Source organism: Morone saxatilis, unplaced genomic scaffold (assembly GCF_004916995.1).
Source record: "Morone saxatilis isolate NCDOM2014 unplaced genomic scaffold, NCSU_SB_2.0 Contig2, whole genome shotgun sequence".
NCBI classification, from domain to species: Eukaryota; Metazoa; Chordata; class Actinopteri; family Moronidae; genus Morone; species Morone saxatilis.
Window position 1 is genome coordinate 15191507 of NW_023339762.1, and position 14786 is coordinate 15206292.

The following is a 14786-nucleotide window of genomic DNA, read 5'->3' on the forward strand; positions in this document are numbered from 1 at the left end:
ATTACCACATTTGTCAATGCACCAAAAGTTGATTACGCAATCTCTTACCAATGAGCAGTTCATTTAGTAAACATTGCCTTTGGAAGATAACAGAACCTAAAACACTTCAAATCAGATTTACAGAGTCTTTGTCCCCATCTTGTGGCAGAATCTCTAATTGCAAATTCCCTTTTTAACTGTCCTTAGTGTTAAGTTGTGATGGGTTTAGCTTGTACAAGTGACTTCCACAGTACGCTGCGTTAGTCTTCTTAAGGACACGGTTCAAACACATCAGATATCGATTGTGGCGAAATGTTTTTGGAATTGAAATGGCTGCTGCCACAACAAAAACAGTGTCCATTATCAAACAAGCACCAATGCCAGAACGTTTGCAACATTTTGCACTTTAATATTTTCTCCAAAACAGACAACTAATTTTTCCCACATTTTTACACTAATAGGAAATAAAACACCCTTGATAGCATAAAGAAAAGATATGTAGAAAAGTATTAAAAGTTTTTGGATGTCTCAATTTAATGTAAGTAGCTGCTTTTGTTGCGTTATACTGAAATGTTCTTGAACTACTAGCAGACACAATGAAAACAGTGAGCCCTGGAGAGCATATAAGCCTAATGATCACAGCTACAGCTGGTGTGTTACCTGCAAGACAACTTAGGGAAAATAGCCTATCTTGTTATTATCCATTCAACTTGTGTCATTGGTTCGTCACTTGAGAGACAAAGTTATTTCAAAAGGGACATCATACAAACAACCATCTGATCTTTATCATACAATCTGCAAGTAAAAGTGGTTCATAAAAGCTAACATTTTTGCCTAAAAATCAAAATTATTCAAAGTTACCAAATTAATTCCACGCAATTCTGGAAGACAACTCTGCAAAGGTCTGTAGTATACGACATTGTAAAATACATAGCGCAGAAATGCATCATGGATGTTTGGTTAATTCATATGATTGAGACCAAACCTACTCTAATGACTCACACAGTACTCCCAAAAATGAGATTTCTCATGACATTTATTCAAATAAACAATACAGTTTATAATTTGCTAAGATAAAATAATAAGTTTGAACACATAAGAAGCATGTGGGAGAGAATTCCCCAAAGATCTGAAACTGGATTAAAGGATGTGTTTTAATGAAAGCTGACACTTTGGTGTCAACTTCTGACTTGCATCAGTGCCTGTATATTCATGTCCCCTCCAGTCAATCTTGTGAAGACTGCCATATTGCAGAGACATGAACGAGCATTTACAAGCAGAGAGCTTGACGACCGGAGCAACCATCACAATTGAACAATGCAAAACCTGGAGGGGCACTGACATTTCCATGTCGAATCCTCAACCCATGTGCGAAAAATACAGTCTTTAATGCAAAAGCATAACAGCGTTATAAAACAGTCCTACAACCTTTAGAAGTTTGCCCTATATTCCTCATCTGCCTAAGGATCACGTCCATCTGTGTAGCTTGGTTTAAAGCTAAATGTTCAGTCTCACTGCAAGGTAATAGATCTCTGTAAGAGGCATGGCTACTATCAGCCCTATGCCACCCAAGTATGTCCTGCAAGAGTGATGCAAATGCGTGAACCTGTTTGACAGTGATCCAGCCAAATTAGCAACACTACAAAGCTGTGCTGTCAGTACATTCTATTACCCTCATTCAATCCCCAAGGTGCAAGCTGAGCTTTAAGAGGGCTATCTCAAGCCACGTCGGGAAGAGAGAAAAAAAGAAAAAGAGTGAATGTCACTCAGTTTGGCTCTTGCAAATAATTAGTAATGTTCTTAAATGTTAAACACCTCTAAAAACAACTAAGAGGGTACGGCAAAAGGTTAGAATAGAGGGACACAGGGCCGGAGCATTCTACCTTACCTTTGAATTGTAAAACCTTTTCTGCTCTTGGTTATCTGACTGGGCTGTGCACTTTCACTGAGTCCTGTATCTGATCACTTGGCAACTAAGAAAAATGATTTCTATCAGTCCCCATTTAGAGTTACTGTTAAGGTGTAACTTGTGCACTGCTCTGAAGAGACTGGGAATGATAGGGCAAATGCCTTATTGCCAAAGACCTCCCAAACATTATGGAGGGAGTAAACAGACTCAACCTACGTGGCAAAAGTACACCCCTTTAGCATATTGGTAAAGAATAAATATTTCAAAATGTCAAAATTATGCAAACACGTGCCACTCTTGCTCTTTAACTTCCATGCATATGGACTATTTACAAATTGAAAAATACAGACTTGCTATTTTGTTCTTTTGATGTTTTTTCTTCTTTTCCCCCTGAAATGTCTTTGCCCCCCTTTGCAATCAGCCTATCAACATTCAGCCACCCAGACAAGGATCTCACCACATATTGCAGACATGGCCAGGACAATTAAAGCTGTGTTGAAAACATTTTCACACTAATGGGAAAACAAAAGTCAAAATCAAAACAGAAAAGATTCACAAGCAAAAAACATAGGAAAATAAGATAGCTCAGGGGAGGTGTTACAATACAAGCCAAAAGGATGTATTTGTTTAAGATGGTTTTTCTGCTTTCTCAAGACTCCACTCTGTTTGCTAACAATACTGTAGTACACTTTCTTTTTATTACTCTACCTTTTATTTAAATATAATTTACTTTGAAGGTTTTGTTAAACAAATCCAGGAAAAATGATGCAAAAGTGGTTGGTTTGCCAAAGGAGAGGCGGCAGAAGGCCCGTGCTGCCCTGTTAAATTGCATCAGCGCTCTAGTTTGTCAAGATACTCAAGAGTCCGTTGCATTGGGATGTGTCCTCAATCCTCAATGTACTCCCACAGGTCCTTCTCATAGCCTTCATGCACGTGCTGTAGCAGCACTCTTCGCCTGCTCTCACAGTATCTGGAAAGACAAAACGGTTTTTACAGACCAAGAACACAAAAACGATAACAGTTGCAGGCAGTAATTACGATTCTTCCTTCACTGACCTGTACTTATCTTGTACTTTCTGCTTGATGTCCTGCAAGGAATCCTGGGAGATATCCCGCTCTAGGTAGCCAGAGAGCACCTCAGTGGCATTTTCCAGGTCTGCCTGGTTGTTCTGATGAAGCAAAACAAAAAGAAAAGATCAATACTATTCTATGCCACAGCACAGATCCAAAGACAGAGATGCAATGTCCCCTAAACTTTGGAGCGCCCTGCGTAAGGCCCAGCTCAGACTACAGTTAGGTTGGGCAGATTTCCCTTTCGCCCCTCCCAACAATCAGGTCACTAATTTGGTCTTGGGGCTTTGTCAGTGAACTAGTTCTGCTGCCAGAGAGAGGAACCATGAATGGAAATGTGGCCAGAATGTCATGGGATAATCCTAACTGCACAGACAAAGAGAAGCATTAAGAGCAAGTCATACCACTGTGAATGAAAGAAGACGTGCATGAATGAATGAGTGTCAGAGAGTTTAAGGTGGTGCGGAGCTTCCACTAGCAAGATACTCTAAGATTATGTACCAAAATATTTCCTATTTCTAATCTTCATATATTGTGTGATGTAATTCGGTTACTCCTGTAACGTGTTGATATCTTTATTTTGCATCCTCATAGAACTGGGCCTGGAGAGACGGAGAGAGAGAGCTGCAAACTGCAAACAGCTGTTCCTACACGCCTCCCCCTGCTGATTTCGAGAGATTCTTGTACATGCTATGATTAATAAATGTAAACAATGCTTTGTTTGTGATAACAGTTCTGTTTAGTTTTAACAGCTAGAACCTATAGGGTTTGCCCAATGTGCTCCAAGCATTGTAGGTTTTTGATGTGCTCCATGACTTTTTCTCTCTGCCTCCGACCTCCTGATAAAAGAGGTGGTGAAAGTAACGTGTGTTAGTTGGCTGAATCATTTGACACACAGTATTATTTTGTACCATATAGAGAAAGTCTAATAAGCCTTCTCAAAAAGTTATGTTTTCCCATCTTTGTCCACTAGTGAGCAGTGTTGGGAGTAACATCACTGCAATTTTGGCAGAAATCAAATATAATATATATTATATTTATTTACTATTGTAGTAAAGCTTGGTTAATGTTTACATCCGTGTGGGTGTTCTACCAAATCCTTCCGTCTATTAACCAGGACAGTAAGTGCAGCTTGTAGGTAGTGACGCTAGTTGTTGTTGCCCTAAACTTGCCTTTTCCACAGCAACACTAAAATAATAGCTGACAGCAATTTACATCAATAAGAGAACTGAAGAAGACATTTAAAAAGTACCACAAGTTACTTTAGTAATGAAAGTAATTACTTTTACATACAGTAATTGGTCAATTTGGTTTAAGAGAAGTAACTAGTAACTTTAACTAATTACCATTTTTCAGTAACTTGGCCACTAATGCTAACAAGGAATCAGGAGTTATGACTGAATCTTCCCTAATAAGTTTCAGCCTGAGGAGCAGGCAACGTGACTTCGGTGATGGAAATCCAGTTCATGGGTTTTCTCAAACAATAAAAAATAAAGAATTGAAGCGCTTATTACTACACTGCAGCCAACACTCACCTCAAAAATAATGGACTGGTTGTTCTTCTTGAGGTAGAAGGCAAAGACGTAAGTGAACATGAGCGTGGAACGGCACTGGCAAAGTACATCCACGGCCTTCTTCAGAAACTGCACCTCAATCCAGGACATGTTGTGCTGCTGCATCTCCTCCATCTTCTGCTTGACCTGAGCATAGAGCTTGTGCTCAAAGCGCAGGCTCTGCATGTGGTTCATGTAGCGGTTGCAGTAGAACAGGTACCTCTGCAAGGCGGCCCTGGAGCGCTGCACACACAGCATGGAATTGGCTCAAGCACACTCAACTACACTATGAACAACTTCAAACACACTGGACACTGGATTATAAGCAACATATAATGTCTAAGTTGCATTGTGCAGTTGTTTCAGGAAAGATGCAACTCTTCAGTATGCAGCAAGCAACCATGTGTGTGTAATGGACATTTATTATCAAGCAGACGCAGCAGCTGTCCGTTTCCACCCCACTGAATCCACTGTTTTTGGATAAACTCAATAGTATACAGCAGGGTTACATGGGGAACTGTAACTTGTTTGATTAGTTGGAGTGGATTACATTCTTATAAAATTATGTAGTTATTTCTGTTGCAGGCTATAACATTGTTGGTATTTATGAATGTAAATGTATATACTACTTTTCACTATTCCTTGTCTGAATGTGTGTACCACCCAGTGCCAGGGATGGAAATAATACTTGGGATGCTGCTACCTCTGCATAAATACAAATGCCTTACACTTATATGGCTCCATGCTGCACACTAAAGAAGGGCTGTCTTAACCAAAAAGTGAACAAATTATTTATATACGTCATTATGTGGCATATCTGCCAACGTGTCCTTAGATAACTTCTGTTATGAATTGGCGCTATACAAATAAAATTGAATTGAATATAACACACAACATTTTAAAATGTATCAATAGGAGTCTGATTTATTACCTCTTGAGCATCTCTGGCTGCCTTGGCATCATCTTCATTGTAGCGATTGCAGTTGTACCTAAAACGTCACAACCGGGTCAGGACCAGGTCAATTGTTTGACAACTTTATGATTTCATGCACATGATATTAGAACTGATACTTTAGACATATTTAATGGTGTAAGTTTTTCATTGAAATGAAAACAAAACTATCAAAATCTGCCAACAAGTATATTCCAACATGGCGCTAGAAGTAACACGTAGAGGACTTCATAAGTCATCAGTTCTTACCAGGCTGAGCCGTGGGGTTCCCATGGACCCAGGCAGACCCAGCAGAACTCAGCTTTGCAGTTTTGGTTCCGACAAACCATGTGGTTGCAGCCACCATCTTTCTCAATGGTCACATGGCATTTTGGACACTCCTGTCAGAAGAGGAAAGTAATTATTTTTGTAAAAACATAATTAAAAGTCTGTTTGGACTTAAAAAGCATGTGTTTTGAGGCAGGTCGTTCATAAGTCTAGAGTTGTGTCCGTAACAGCAATGACGGCCTGATGGCTTGGGGCATTAAAACAAATGGGCTGTTTGGATTGGTAAAGAGTGCACGCTTAACACATCAGCATACAATAATATAGAAATATTAGGTACACAGTTTTTCACCTTTAAGAAAAAAAACTAAACTAAACGTACTGTTCAGTATGACCAGTATTTCCACAATTGAAATTAATTTGTAGTCTAGTTTTGAAATTAACTGCCTCCCAACATGAACCACACAAGATGGCAAAACTAAAACCACTTTGATTCCACACCTTAGTATTTGCTGCAATCCAGTTTGAAGTTTCACTGTCGTCATCACACTTCTTAATCCATTTTCTCAGCCACTGCAAAATAATTAAAATAAGAGTAAGAAATAATCATGCTGACAATGAATGCTCTCAGAACAACACTGCTGGAGGAATATGTTAACATTTCTGCATGGTGATGAAATGTAGCCAGTTTACTTACCTTGCACTTGACAGGATCATGCCAATTCTCTCCACAGTTGAAGCTGCACCAACAGGACACATCAAATGTCAACTTCACATAATGTTTAATGATTACTATTAAACTTAAGAGTCAACATTCAAATACAGTTCCTCTCAGTTTACTATAGTCCAAGATACTGTTCTTTAAACAAGCTCTCTTACCAGAACTGACGGCCACACTTGCACCTCACTGGCTTGGCATCTGGATACTGGACTTTGACAACATGATGGCAGTCTGGTGCAGGGCACCACTTTAACAGTCGATTGCACTTAGGGAGTAATGAGAGATAGAATATAAACTCAGTTTCAGGAACGCTTAAGTACAAAGAAGGTCCTTGTTTTTCAAGTAGTGCATACAAAATAACCTAACAGCTCAACATCATAAATCAAGGCTTCATATTCGATTCAATATACTGTTAAGGAGGAGGAAATCTCAAAGCTTACCTCTACAAAACTATTCGTAATTAAATGCTGGTACTTCAACTTCACTTTTGAATCTGTTATGAGGCGCCTATAGGAGAAGTCAAATCATTTATTAGCTTTCATTACATAAAATGGGTGACTTTGGTAAAAATGTCCTTCATAATCAGTCCATACCTTCCAAACAACAATGTGGGAAGCAATTAAGTAAAATTAATGACATTACAGTGAGAATATTAATTGGTTTGTATACATTAACTGTTATCCAACAACACATTTCATCATTTTAAAACTAAGAGTTTAAGCTCAAGCTACGAACTAAGAGGTACAAAATGCATTTCATGAAATTGAATGTTGAAAAGGGAAGCATCATTTCTGCATGTGTTGCACCTTAAACTGATCAGTGAAAACACTAGTAGGTCTCTTGCTAGTTGGTCAGATCAGAATGTAGGTTAAGACAATTACTGTCAGCTTAACAACTGTTTCAAGAGATTAGTGTCCGTGCTTTCAATATGGAGGTTTATTTCATTACACTACAGGTTGAACATCAACAGTGTGAAGTAATGGTGTAACTAGAGAGCCCTGCAATAAGAACTTTTTAAAAGAATAAAATGTCAGGTAAAAACAGCAGTTTCTATTTCTGTCAAATGCATTAGAAAACTAAGGTATAAGGTAATAAAGAATAGAAATAAAGAAAGCATGTCTGACTTCTTTCCATTCATTTGGATTTAATAATTGTGTCCGTGTTCTTTATTATTAGATTGAATTGTTGGTGTTGTGTAGTGTTGTTGTTGGACCAAGTTGTATACTGAATGGGCTTTACTATGTTTTTTGACTTGCAAAATTAAACTGACTTTAACACTGCAAGTTTAACAATTTAGTGAGAAAAATGTTCTTCAAGTAGCTTGTTAGTGAACTGCAAGAGGAGTCCTTCTGTTGCTCTTTTCATTAGCAGTACGAGCCAGTCACATCTATAGTACATATTCTGATCTCTGTTGACCAAACGTGCAATGAGACATCAAAACAAATATAGGCACAAACAGATACTCACATGACTGTGTTGTCATCAACCAAAATGTCACAACTATGAGCAGGACAAGAAATGGTCTGGGAAGACAAGACGGAAGGCCAATCATTAGTCAGATGGCTATTAAAAGACAGTGATTGGTGACTCGTATCCTAAAACAAATCTTAATAGGTACCTGTCCCATTCCTTCTTCTATGATTTTGGTGGTCAGGTAATCTCCCCAGCATTGCATGCAGAACTTGTGTCCACACTCCAGGCCTGTAAAATACTGCAAGAGAAAACCAAGTCTAGTAAATAAAACAAACAAGATGTAACATGATTATGAGCACCAATCAAGTCCAAAGCACACAAAAGAGTGCGGCCATTAATATGAAAAATATTATCCAGATTTGACAGAAATTTTGTTTTAACCAACTGATGAAAATAACCAGTGGATCATTTTGCTACAAACCCCAACAGAAATATTCTAAATCAAAATACTCTGAATTCTGCCGCTCTCTTTCTGATTTAGGACATTTTATTAAATCTAATTTAATATCAAGAAGTGTACTGACTGATATACTCAATGAGTGCAGAAAACTGATATTTCTGTGATCTTGACTCAAAAAAAGACGTTATGCTGGCCACGGAAACGTCAGTGTTTCCTGCAAATGCAAGTTGCTGGGGAGATGCAACAGCTGCTAAATCTACTACTGTGATCTTTGACGATACGTGATCCAATATCCATATTAGGTCGACATGAAAAACGCTTCTTTTCTGTATAAAATTACATCCAATTCCAGCGATAATATATTGGTGTCACTGTAACGTGCAGCAGCAAGCAGCATTGAGCGAGAGAGAAGAAACAGCTCTCAGCAATGTCAACTAGAATTAGTTGGTAATGTATAGGTGAAATTATTTAAAGGTGCAACTCCAAAAGGCTGGTTGTTAGTCTGGTCTGGTGCAGTCGAGATACACAGAGTAAATCTCCATGATAACTTATGTGCCACTGCTTTCATGAAACGGAGTCACGGTTAAATTCAGCCAGGATAACTGGAAAATTCAGACTTAATCCGCTATCTAGGTTCTGTGAACTCGCCCTCAGAACTTCGAGCGGACTACACATTCAGCTGGTGCAACACGATGCCAGTGTCGTTATGTGACTCACAGAGTTGGGGAAGTTCAGATAGCAGATCTGACATGGCATGTCCTGTGCCGATGATCTAGTGTTGATTGGAGGACGGATCCGAGGCTTCTTACTGGGGTTAATGACATGACACTCAGAGAAAAGCTTGTCGAGATTACCATCAAAATACCTGCATAAATTAAAAATAAAAAACAGAGAGAGAGAAAGAAATCACAGTGTTAAAGAAGCATGAAGACATGAGCTCTCCCAGGTTAGCTGGCCTATTAAAAATGGCAAATACATAATGTACAAAAGAAATTCTTACCTTTCCATAAGCTTTTCTTTATCCCAGTTGAAGTGACTGAGAAGGATGCGCGTTATCGTTGCAGGATTCTAGAGGAACAAGAAGGTTGGTCAGAAATAAACCGGACATTTACATTCACTTTTTAATGAGTTTTCATTCTTCACTATAACTACTTATAATTGGGGGTAAATCTGACATGAAAGGTGCATTTATTTCCATTTCCATAATTCTACTCATCTTATTATCTATCCCAATAACATACCACCAGAAACTACAGCCACAGAAGACAACTCCTCTCTGACACCATCTACAGAAGTTGTTGAAAGATGATTCATTAGAGACAGTATTCACTGCAGGGTTATTCTGCTGGAATGCATTTCATTGAAGAGAAGTTGCTTAAGAGTGAACAACTGAGCCCGGCACTACATTCAGAATTAAACACTAGTTTTTGATTTTTGCTGTGTCTGTAGACATTTCACAGACAAAATGGAGGCCGTTTACGACGCAATAAACCAGAAAACTAGATAATGATTTAAAAAGAAAGAACAACAATATATCCCAGAGCACCATTGCCTGTGACTAGATACGTCTGTGTATAAAAGGAAAACAAAAACAAATGAAGACTTCAACACAGTCCCCAAGGGCGAGCATTCGCCAATGCTGACCTTCGGCTGCTGGCATCTGTTTTTTTATTGTGTGTTGTGTATTGTTGTGTATTGTTGTGTATAGTGTGTGTTGTCCCTTTTGCCAGTGCTAAAGATGAGTATCCATTTTATGTAAATTTAATGGACATTAAAGTATCTGAAACTGAAATATAACTGTCCAACAGCAGTGATCGAATCAAATCACAAAACCTGCCACTGAAGGTACAAACACATCATGAGTTCACCGTCATCCCAACTGATTAAGGCCGACAATCCCGAATGGAGAATGAACGGACAACCAAACCAAATACAAACGTATTCACCAAAAACACATAATGGAAAAGTTTAATTAAATCAATTTCACATCACATAATCCTCTCTGATTGGATATGAACTCTCGTTTGATTTCCTTCCTGAAGCATAAATGAGCAAATAACATCCTAGTAGCATTTCTTATTGCATAGTTGCCATTGGCTACGATCATACAGTCAGCGTGGTTACAGGTGAGACTGAAGTCACTAACGACGGTAGTGAATACACAATGCAGTTAAATAAATGAAGTAATTACTTAGAGCTAAAGTAAGCTTAAGTCACTAACTGAAAAACGTAAGCTAGCCACATTTGAAAGTGAACTTGGTCGATCAGTAACGTGCCGGCCACCAAGAGCCACTAGAGTAGCACCAGTGCACCTCTGCATTAACTCTGTAAGTCCATATAGGGACGTGCAGACGTGTGTGTTAGCCCCGTCAGTGTGTCAAGGTTGTGTGAGCGGAGCGGAGCCGCTGCTTTCAATGGTCACTCTAGAGCCACTCCAGGTTTTTTTATCCGCGGTCTATTTGTTCTCCAACTTCGGTTCTTGATTTGCTACACTTGATGCTTCCCTGCAGTAGTTATACGACGCAAGGCGAAATGTAGAGGTGTCATGCAAAGTCAATGCAAAGTTGCAAAGTCAACTGCTTCACCAATAGAGGAACGTACAGACATGAACAAGACTAGGTCAAAACCGAGTATATGGCTGAACTGTGTATTGTCAGCAGTAGTTTCTAGAACGTGAATTCCTGGATATTAATTGTTCATGTGAACTATTCTGGGTTGCCACCATCTGCAGCGATAGCGTTGGCCTCTGTTCTATTGTTTCCTGTGTGCCGCGAGGTATCTGGAGAGAGAACACACTGATGATCTATAAACAATATAAATGGTTTTCCATGTATGATATAAAGGATTGGATTCTGATAAATGGTGAAATATGCATCCCATACTTGCCAATGATTTTGCTTACTCTGCCCCAGTTTCCTCTGCCCGTGCACTTTATGTATCAGAAACTGAATCACTGTTGTGCTTTTTGAATCAAGTACACATTCCACATATTTCCCAGTTATATCTAAGCAGAGAAAGAGACACAGGTAGACATGAAGGGACACACAGCCCTTAATTATAAAGATTAGCTCTACATGTGTTTAGAAAATGGCAGGAGAGCAGAATCACTTGATGACCGGTGTGAACAAATGAGGTTCTAATATGAACAGCGAGGCTCAATCGGGCCTATTAAAAGAGCAACAGCCAATGGGGAAACTCACAATGGTGTAACTTCATCACTCATGTTGAATGGGCTTTGCTGCGGTCCAGGGATGAATTTGAAGGGAAGGGGCAATTGGGGTTTCTGTTAAATTTTAGGTCATACCGACCTTTACATGTACAACGCCCACACACGTTTGTGTATTGTTACAGAAACACTGACTATCAGTCAGGGAAAACCAATGCACTGATTGTTGGTACCCAACAGACTCGAGACTGAACTCCAGCAGTGAAGATTCCTTTGATTAACACAAGACAGAAATTTGTTTTGCAAATGCAGTTTGCTTGTGAGAGTACATATTGGTACTGTGTAAGTAAAACACTGGGGATTGTTCTCCGGGGATTGTATTGATGTACCTTTTCATTTACATGTTTAGTTGGGTCCATCTTGACGTGATGAGGGATGGGAATCAGGGTAATTCATGACAATACTACTGGAATACAGTGTTTGCTGATGTGCTCTGTGACAATGAGTGTACTGGGATACAAAATGATCTGTAAAGAATGAAGCAATCATTTCTCAAACGTCAGTGATCATATACACTTCTTCATCAAAGCATTAAGCATTGCTTTCAGTTCAGAGAGATTGATTCAGACACGTGTACACACATACGGTCACCTAAAAACAGGCCAGGAAAACTGCCACGAAGCACGAGTGAGTGCATAAAAACAATGCAATTAAAGTTATATACACCTACAGAGAACAAAGCATGACATTGATACCAATGTATCAATAATGTATGACAACAGAAAGTATTTTATTAGGTTCCCCTAGCGACAACTAATGCTGTCTAATACAACAATATGGCAATAAATGCTACCTTCATGAAGGGTCAGTTTTTGTTCATAATGTTTTAGAGAGGTGTTGATTTTATGTTATGGTCATTTCAGAGGCTGTAGTTTGTGGTGGTGTTGAACGGCACTGAGTTACTGAGAGGCGTTTCTGGGGAGACACCTGGGAGGGAGAGTACTAGAAAAACCTGTCAGTATATCCATTTACAATGTTCATGTAAGTTTAGCCTGTTACAGTAGGTCATTCTTAAGTTTGCAGTGCAATCTTTGAAAATCTACAAAGTCTCTAAAGATGACAAAAAAAAAAGCATCAACCACTTGTAACTTTACCCCTAAAGTGTCTTCAGAGGCCAGGCAAAATCAGTCGCTCTTGACATGTGAAGGCACAGTCACTAGAGACATTTACAAGAAAAGTAAATTCAAGTTAACTATCCTATTGTCACATAGTCCAAGTTGAAGAATTCAGATACACAAAAATCTGAACATTAAGTAGACCTAAATACTATTTTAGAGGAATCACCATGTCAGTTGTCTGCTGTGGAAACCACTGACATGCGGCTGTACTGTATCCACACTACAGAAACCATTATCCATGTTGGTTTTGGGGCTCGTTTATAGTGAAACGGTGACACTCAAAAACACTTTGTGTAAAATGCAACGCTGCTGATTAAAAACGCAAATAGTGGCAAGTCTACGGAGACCACTTTCCATTTTATCCTGTGCCCAACTGTAGTGAAGTGAACGGAAATGGAGGCCCGAGTTAACGATGAGTCAAAGGGATCCGCTGAGTTCCCCCCCGACATTTAATTTAAAACTTTACTTCTCGCCAGATTAACTATAACGTTCGTCCATATGGTCCGTCCCAAAATGTTTGGAGCTCACGACAAAGGCAGCTTGTAAATGTTAAGTATCCTAGCATGCAACTTGCTAACCAACTCGATGACCAAGCCTTTCGTCCAACATTGAAATAACGTCAACGCTGGTATAATTACACACATTTTAGAACCTTAAGACTTCAGTTGCTTGGTTACCGCACTCCAACCGTCACCCAGCAGGAGCTGGCAGCCAAGCGACCGGATTCTAGAACTAAAAGACGTTACGCTTTTTGCTAGGTTAACGGTTACAGTTGGCTAGTTAGCAAGGTAGCTAGGTAGCTAGCATTAGCTTAGCGAACGTTGCTGCCAACTTCTCAATAGGGATTAGACTACTTCCTGGAAGAAGAAAAAAAAAAACGCATGGAAATTGTTACTTTGATGTGCACATTTAACGTTGTTCATATCATCGTGTTAAGTGCTACGCACACAAACAAATGCTAAATTGAGATTTTTTTTATGTTGGTGTGTTTAAACGTTATCACTGTTGTGAAACTGCCAACTTCCAGCAAGTAAACTACTCCTACAGAGCTAATGCTAAGCTAACGTCAAAGGCCTGTTTACGCTTCACCCAAGCCTGGACCCCGGTCTTTCCTGACGCTGACATACCAAAATACCTACCTGGATGACCTCGTTGACCTCCCTGATACACTCCACCATATGCTGGAGGATCTGCTCGGCAGTCAAAACCTCGAAGCGGTAGTCCTCCTCCTCTTCCTCACCGGGACCGTGGCCACTTCCACCAGTCTCGCCGCACTCGTCTCGATCCCCACCGGCCACCACGGGATCGACCAACTCCACCTCTCCGAGCTCCAGGGTGTCGTCCTCGGGCTCCTCTTCGGCGCTGTCCTCGCTACATTCCTCCTCTTCGTCGTCGTAGTCATAGTTATAACCCTCGTCTGAGTCCATTCCTAGGGTGGTTATCAACTTGTGACAAGCACACCTAAAGGTCTACTGTGTGTGAAATGTTGATTGCGGAACAATACGAAAACCAAAATTATCCGAGCCTGTTTTTCAGCTGCAGCGAAAATAACAACAAAACGTCGCCGCTGCTAAGCCAACAAAGAGACACAGCGTCACCAACTGACGCTGGCCTTACGTCAGATGGGCTGTACAAGAAAATGTAAAAAAAATAAAAATAAATTTAAATTCTATGACACACTTTTATTTAGGCTACACATTGATGTGTTTTAAATTGTTTTTAAAAATACACACAAAAATATTATACATCCGATTTAAACACTCGCAGGAACAAAACACTTCCCCCGACGGTTAAAAAAAATACCAAAACTTATAACGAATACGCATCTAACATTACTTATAATCCTTCACGGGTGTTTTGACTTAGTTAAACTGTCATAATTTGATCTGCATTCAAGCAAGCCTTATTTTTGTAGCCTAATTCCTGGTAACCTATTTTTTTTTTTTCGTCTGCCACAGTTTCCGTTTGCATTTGCTTCAGTTGTCACATAACTCAAATGTGTTTTAATGATAAAACCGCAAAGCTATGAGCGATTTAAAAAATAGTTTGCACGGATACGTCTCTTAAATATATATTAAAAAAAACAACATTTACACGGTGTAATGCATTTATTTCACCTT

At 39.4% G+C, this 14786-nt stretch overlaps 1 protein-coding gene across 1 annotated transcript; it reads right to left on the reverse strand.

Moving 5' to 3' along the window:
- Positions 1-997: 997 nt before the first annotated feature.
- Positions 998-14263, reverse strand: arih1 (ariadne ubiquitin-conjugating enzyme E2 binding protein homolog 1 (Drosophila)). The gene is made up of 14 exons (XM_035665827.1): positions 13806-14263; positions 9323-9390; positions 9040-9187; positions 8068-8160; positions 7917-7972; positions 6890-6956; positions 6608-6714; positions 6426-6468; positions 6230-6301; positions 5714-5844; positions 5444-5501; positions 4495-4755; positions 2945-3057; positions 998-2858 (listed from the first exon to the last, which is right to left on the reverse strand). Exons 1-14 carry the CDS (start codon positions 14091-14093, stop codon positions 2774-2776), a joined length of 1590 nt encoding a protein of 529 aa, XP_035521720.1. The 5' UTR covers positions 14094-14263; the 3' UTR covers positions 998-2773.
- Positions 14264-14786: the final 523 nt, after the last annotated feature.